The 8,197-nt window shown below is 33.0% G+C and overlaps 1 protein-coding gene across 1 annotated transcript; it reads right to left on the bottom strand.

Moving 5' to 3' along the window:
* Positions 1-2,213: 2,213 nt before the first annotated feature.
* LOC111700831 (tetra-peptide repeat homeobox protein 1-like) lies at positions 2,214-2,858 on the bottom strand. Its single transcript, XM_023471881.1, has one exon. It carries the CDS (start codon positions 2,856-2,858, stop codon positions 2,214-2,216), a length of 645 nt encoding a protein of 214 aa, XP_023327649.1.
* Between the last annotated feature and the right edge of the window lie 5,339 nt (positions 2,859-8,197).

The following is an 8,197-nucleotide window of genomic DNA, read 5'->3' as shown; positions in this document are numbered from 1 at the left end:
CCCCCCCCCCATTCTAAAGCTCTCTAGAGAGTGGTCAGCAGTATCCGGTTTTCAATGTAAATAAACAGGGGAAGTGAACATCATTAACTCTGAAAAATATGCATAGATGGCAGGACATGTAGACAATAGAAGCAGGAAGTATAGGAAGCAGAATATTCATCTGATTTAATCAGATTCAGTATAGTTTAATCCATAGATTATAACATCTATATTTAGACAAATATTTATCCATATTTGATTAATGTAATTCCCATCAAATATATATTCAATATACATATCTATCTATCTACATATTTTTACATAAATATATATTTATTATATTCCATATTCTCACAAAGAAAGCATTACTATTTTTGTAGGCTTCCAAATTAATCCTCGAGGATGATAATTAAAACTGTAAACGTACCTTCAAGTGACTCTACAGTTGTAAAGTATCGTGTCTGAACCCTTTAAACCTTTCACTGATCAATTTGATTTTTCTACAGAAAAGCTTGTGATAGTTAATAACTTTATTTGCAAGCTGTTTTGTATATTAAAAATATTAATATTTACTTTCCAGAAGTTGAAAAATAAATATTTCATTTTGATTTTTTTGATACCCGTGTTATACATAGAATATTCTGTAGAATATAAAGCTGTTTTGAGTTCACATATATTGAAGACAATTTTCGATTTTAATTTTGATTTATATCCAGCTTTTAAACAGCATGGATACACAAAAACAAGGAAACAGACAGAGAGAAGCTGTCAATTAAAAAAGCTTCACTCAAATTGCATGTAATTTTGTAGTAAGAAAAAAGCTTGTTAACAAATAAAACTTAAATAAAAAATTCGTCTTTATTATATTGCTACAATCGCCAACCACCGTATGCAAGCAAGTTGAACGCCAATTTTAAGATGGGGAGTCAATAGTTTAACTAAAAATATACGTAAAAATCCAATGTTTGGAATTAAGCTTCTAAACCTAATATAACACTTCAAGATGTTCCTAATTGCCAATGTTTGATATTTTAGGGTCTAGTAAGTAAAACTCTAAAAATATGACGATCTCAAGCTTGAGTTGTTATTTCTCCATTCATCTGAGTATTTTTATAATTTACTAAATCACCAAGTACAGAAATATGCCAGTATTGGCCTACAAGGAACACTAATTACAAGAAAATTTCATCCTTTGTGGGTAACCCTGTATGTTACATGTGTACTTTCAAATTGGAGAAGAATTAAATATTAAACCATCTAAAATTAGAACATCAAAGTTCAAGTATAAAATGTTTGAAAACTTTTAATTATAATTTAAACTAGAAATAATAGAACACACTCTCACTATAATTCTATATTTTACAGGCGTAATTCACAGAGATCCATACTCCATAGCACATTAATTGAATAGTTCAGTTCTTGTCCCAGCAATCTCCGACTTTCGATTACAATGTGACTAATTAAACATCAGTTTTTCTCCTTAATACTAGTTTCGTCGGCGGATGTGTTTCCAATTATAATAAACAAACAGCGACTCCGAAAGCCTAAAGATTGTTGAATTGTCCCCGGTTAGTCTCGTAAGTCCAAGGTGGTGAAGCTTTGAAAAATTTCTTCGCACCTTTGAATTTAGGTTATCAAATACATGTATACATTTGTGTACTTGAGATTTCAGTTATTACTCCCAGAGCCCAAAATTTAAAAAAATATCGTTGAACGAAACTCCCGAGTTTCCTGTTTGGAGTGTATACATTTATGTAGATTTTCATTTAAGAGATTCAAAAATAATAGAGAACATGAAGAAACTAAATAAATTCATATTTCATTACAAAAATATTTAAATCCACGAAACTGTCTAACTCCATTCGTGAAACTCGGGTTACAAAACTGGGTTTCATAACGATACACTGTCTTAACTTTTGGGCTCAGAAAGTAAACCTTTAACGTACACATTACACAACCCCAAAAGGGTATATTCCCTGCAGTACATTTAAAAAGCGCTACATGCACAATTCACAACGATACCCTTTATCGGATTATGGATGAAAAACATATTGTCACTGTTCTGCATCATGAAGATTCTCTCAATTTCCTTCATTATCTTTGCCGCAAAAATCCACAAATCTTATGTTGTAGAGAAACCTTAATTGATAAAAAATTATTATTTCAGATCGAACAATAAAGATAACTCAACCGTTTTAGCTCCAAGGTATAATTTTGATCATTTGAAACCAAGTCTATAGTCCCTTTAAGATTGAGCACAAGGTTTGCACAACACCATATCCCACCATCCTGGTTATATCTAGATATCCAGGCATATATCTAGGCATATATCCAGGCATATATCTAGGCATATATCCAGGCATATATCTAGGCATATATCCAGGCATATTTCCAGGCATATATCCAGGCATATATCTAGGCATATATCTAGGCATATATCCAGGCATATATCTAGGCATATATCCAGACATATTTTCAGGCATATATCCAGGCATATATCTAGGCATATATCCAGTCATATATCCAGGCATATATCTAGGCATATATCTAGGCATATTTCCAGGCATATATCCAGGCATATATCTAGGCATATATCCAGGCATATTTCCAGGCATATATCTAGGCATATATCTAGGCATATTTCCAGGCATATTTCCAGGCATATATCCAGGCATATATCTAGGCATATATCCAGGCATATTTCCAGGCATATTTCCAGGCATATATCTAGGCATATTTCCAGGCATATATCTAGGCATATATCTAGGCATATTTCCAGGCATATATCCAGGCATATTTCCAAGCATATATCCAGGCATATATCTAGGCATATATCCAGGCATATATCTAGGCATATTTCCAGGCATATATCTAGGCATATTTCCAGGTATATATCTAGGCATTTATCTAGACATATATCCAGGCATATATCCAGGCATATATCTAGGCATATATCTAGGCATACATCTAGGCATATTTCCAGGCATATATCTAGGCATATATCTAGGCATATATCCAGGCATATATCCAGGAATATATCCAGGAATATATCCAGGCATATATCTAGGCATATATCCAGGCATATATCCAGGCATATATCTAGGCATATATCTAGGCATATATCTAGGCATATATCTAGGCAAATATCCAGGCATATATCTAGGCATATGTCCAGGCCTATATCTAGGCCTATATCTAGGCATATATCCAGGCATATATCTGTACTGGAGACGGTATGCAGAGTATGCTCTGATCATGCATGTCTGAAACTGAATACGAGAAATCTAAATATTATTTTTTGCAAAGAGAATCACGAACCAGCAGAAGATTCAAGTGCAGTGCAAGAAATAGAAGAAATTATGGGGGAAAAGAAGGGGGAGGTACAGGGTGTCCCAATAAACATGGGAATTCAGTGACGAATTCGATATCGTCTTTTTAAATAATTCTTTGATTTAGTATAGTGATATCTACTGAGAAAGCTGTAATCTGTAAGAGTTTTGTCTGCTTGGTTCACATTTTGTTTGTTTATGTTTTGACTGCATTCGGTTGTACTGAATAAAACAAGAAAATTACAGCATACAAACAGAGTAAACTTGTCTTCACTGTTCATCTTGCGGAGACATTATAGACACATCTTTACAGTCTTTTACCCTTTTCATAAAATAAACTCTAGCAGACATAATAATATTATGGCTTTTGAAATTAGGTATTACAATGCTAATTCATAACAAAGACGATATCGAATTCGTCACTGAAATCCCATGTTTTTTGGGACACCCTGTACAATGAACCTTTTAAAATTCTAAAGACTTGAACTCTAGGGCGCTTCGCGTCTCTCTTTTTCACTAATAATTATAACGCTGAAAAGTTACTTTCATCTTTGTATCTTAAGGAAGCAGCTCTCCTTATACCGAAAAAAAATTTCACCAAACCCATGTGTCAACATTGATACAAATTTAAAATGAGGTATTGAATCTAAAGAAACCGCTTATTGTGCTCTGAATCTATTTAATATCTTAAATATTTCTTTCATGGTAATTTTCTACAGGACAATTTTTGAACCTAACTCTACCGTATTGTAAAATAAATAGTATTATTTCGTGTTGAAAAATAGTTGAAATCAGGAGTATGTTGCAAACATCATTTACTGGGACTGACCTCTTTTTATAGTTCTGATAATTCAAACTATAATTCTAATCTAAAAGTTTGTTGAATTGGTTTAAAAATTTCAATATGTTAGTATATACGACTATGCATGGGACAGCAGAAAAGATAGATATATAAATAAATAGATAAATAAATAAATAAATATATAAATAAGTAAAGTTCGTTAATTTTAATTCCATTAATATCTTTTTAACTCAAGATATTTCGATTTAAGATAAATGTTAAAAATTGATTCGTTGTTTACATTTAGAAAGGTTGCCGAGGAAATTCGGTTGCGAAGAGAGAGACTATGACCCTTTTTTAACGATGACCCAAAAGTAATGCCACACCGGCCATGAACCACCCTAGAATCTTTATACCATGTTAGGTCCTAAAAAAAGTTCAGCCAATTCAACGTTTAATGGATATAAACAAATAAACATAATTCAAATAAGAATTAAATATTTTGGTAGGGTTCACACCAATATTTTTGTATTTATATATGAGAACAAACTTAACAATGATCAAAAAAATAAAACAAATATTTCGCTAGTTTTTATCACCATTTTTTTTGTTTCTTACTCATTACTAAAGCAGTATTTCAAACCCAATTTATCAAACAAATTTACTAGGAAGCGCCAACTCACCTCTTCACTAGAATTATTATTGAATAAATTGTTGTCTACTTAATAATGAATAAACCCCCCCCTTTCCCTTCAACATTCCTTACTTCCAGTTCCTGTTCCGGTTCCAGCCCAACCAGGAGAACCAGGAGAATCAGGAAACTCAGGAAACCCAGGAAAACCAGGAAATCCAGGAAAACCAAGAAACTCAGGAAACCCAAAAAAAAAGGAGAACCATGAAAAGCAGGAGTTCTAAAGAATCCGGAGAACCAGGAGAACCACGAGAACCACGAGAACCAGGAAAAGCAGGAGTTTTAGAAGAATCAAAAGAATCAGGAGAACCATGAGAAACAGAAGAAACAGGAGAACCAGGAAAAGCAGGAGTTCTAGAAAAATCAGGAAAATATTGAGAACCAGGAGAACCAGGAAAACCAGAAGAACCAGAAGAATCGGGAGAACTAGGAGAACCAGGAAATCAGGAGAATCCTGGAACTGAGTTGTATTTAATAAGCATAATTTAAATCTTTTCTTTTTGTAGAGAGGAAATGTATCATGTGCTATGATATATTAGTCCTGTATCCTGGTCTACCCTCTACCCTCTACACTCTACACTCTACAGGGTTGAAGGATAAGAACGGAGAGGATAGATTGATCTCCTAGCAGTTTACACACCTCACCAGGAGAATATATGATTGATTATAGTTACAAACTCAGAGGGTTTTATCAAGGAAGGCCAGAGACTCGAACTTAAAACATTACACTACAAGACCTGAGGCCGAATTTAAAGAATTTGATCCGCGGTTTAAATTTAAGCCGCGATCAAATATGGTTGGTTCCACTTAAATTTGTATTAATTTTTTTCAAGATTTAAGCCAACGGTCAATTAAAACCGGTTTTTGGCGGATTTATGACGCGGTTCAAATTCATTAAATTCGGACATTGATTTCCTAAACCGAAAAAAGCTTGATCCTGATCCTCAGTTCAAGTTGACCCTACAGAAGAGTAGGGCTTAACGACCAAGGGATATCGCAGAGGAATTTAATTATTCCATTGGTTTGCATAAGATGGAGATTAATGCTTGATCCTAAGATTCTGAGTCTGAATTTAATGAATTTGAATCCACCAAAAACCAGTTTCAATTGAGCGCCGGCTTAAATCTTGAAACATCGAATACAATTTTAAGGAACCAACCTACACCATATTTGAGCCAAGGCTCAAATTCTTCAAATTGAGCTTGTAATCATAATACATTAATGATATACAGTTTGTTCCCTATAAACTTTATATTAATTTTAAATCTAAATAAGTTGTGGAATACAAAATAGTTTGCTGTATTGAATATTTGATACAGTTTGGTATTTCATTTTGTTGTAAATATAATAGAACAGTTTGGTATTTCATTTTGTTGTAAATATAATAGATGACTCGATTAATAAGTCTAACAATGTAACAAGGAAAATTTAATGACGCACAAATACAAAAAACAGATTTCATAGACGACTAATGTTCATTCTTATTTCGCATTTTTATAGATCCCTGAACAGCTGAATTTGAATCATTAAATATGGCAATGCCCGATTCAGAAGAGTGCCATTAACATTTCTTTGGCTGATCAAGTATGAATTACGAGTGATTTGAGCATTTCCACTGCACGAAAAAATGAAGAAGTTGTTAGAATTAAACACTTTCTAATCTAATAAACAATATCTTGCACATTTTTGAATCTGAAATTGCCATCTTTGTCTGGGTGGCCACTTTCAGGAATCAGTCCCTTTAATAAATCAAAGTAAAAATTTGTTCTTGTTCCACCTGCAAGATCTTTATCATAGTAAATTCAAAGCCTAATCAATCAGGAAATCATTTTTTGTACCGATTCAATACTCCGTCTTCAGTGCACTAAATATATACTCCTGCTTCACAGTGCACTACACCTATCATCAATATTGATTGGTTATAGTGTAAACTGATTTAGCCTTGCCCGTCAAGTCAAGGGTATATAGTGTACTGTATCTAGAATCCTCGGTAAAGAAAGAGTGGCGTGATGCAACCTGAATTTTAACAAAATTATAATTTAATTAATTCCCTCTAGCAATGTTCAATATTATAGTTCTATGTAAATCTACTTATATTTTAGCTCAGGATCCTGTATCGGAAACAGATAAAATTGATCCCAGAAACAATTTTCAGAACCTCCATTTTCATTTAAACTTTCAACATTCTTAGATTGAATATTGTTCAGTATTATACCGGTTAAATTTCATTTTAAAAAAAATGCTTTTTGGATTTAGAGAATTTTCCAAAATTATGGCAACCCCTTTCTCTTATTCACACTAGAGATGTATGGACAAGAAATGCTGCCAACTTCTCCTTCAAAATAAAACATGGCGTGGAAATTTCTATTATGTGATTTTTTAAATAAGATTTCAATGTAGGTCTGGCATGGTAACACTTCAATGTCGTCCCGGTCTTTTGAGTGCACAAATACCACAGTAATCCCTTGGGTGCAAGCTCTGAGAATTTTGCCGACAACTTCTAAAATACTAAACCTAAAGACAACGGCTTTACAGTTTTAAAATGATTTGTCTAAAGACAGCGAAAAATGTTTAGCGAGTTAAGAGTGATAAAATTAAGTGACAATGATTTGCTTCACTTTGATGCAATTTTTCAAAGCAGTCTGGATCTATGTGATTATGTTCATAACTTGAAGATTGCAACATGTTTACCATGGCTTTAGTACAAAGTGTCCCTCATCATATAAGATCGACTAACTAGAAGAATTGAAGTGATCTAATCATTAACATAGTTTCTCTTGCTAAAAAACCTTTCAGAAATCATGCAAACGAAATCGGAGCCAACGGAGGTAATTTCTCCAGGGAAAGATGTTGAGAATCTGATTTCATTAGGTTGTCAAGTAAATATTTGGGTTTACACTAAAAAAAGAACCAGCTACCATTAATTCTGACGTCATGTCTTGCAATAAAGATTTTACAGTGGGAACCAGAAAAAGAAACTTTTTTCTCTCGATCCCTTCCAGTTATGGTATTCCTTCATTACATTGCAGTTACAGTTTTCGCTTTTAAAAATCCTTTTCCTGCTTCAAGGACAGTATAAGTGTAATAATAGGAATGCAAAATCCTTCTTTTTTTCCATCATTTCTTTTTCAGACAAAAAATGTAAGTTTCTTAAAATAATAAGCAAAATTAATATTTATAAAATAGTATATAATGCTTGCAGACAAAAATTTGGCAACTACTGCAGGGTTTCCATCGAGATCAAAGAAAGAAAGAAACTGACAGAAGTATCTTCATCGGTAACTGATATGATATCGGAAATAAATATATCTTTTTTGTTATTAGGTGCAGTTTGACTGATTAAATTTCTGTCACAATTTTTGGTCAAAGTAAGCAGTTTTTCCGCCAACCAAAAAATGCTAAGTTTGAAAGATTCAA

Source organism: Eurytemora carolleeae, unplaced genomic scaffold, assembly GCF_000591075.1.
Source record: "Eurytemora carolleeae unplaced genomic scaffold, Eaff_2.0 scaffold332, whole genome shotgun sequence".
In the NCBI taxonomy this organism is placed as follows: Eukaryota; Metazoa; Arthropoda; class Copepoda; order Calanoida; family Temoridae; genus Eurytemora; species Eurytemora carolleeae.
This window is presented reverse-complemented; position numbering and strand designations above follow the sequence as displayed.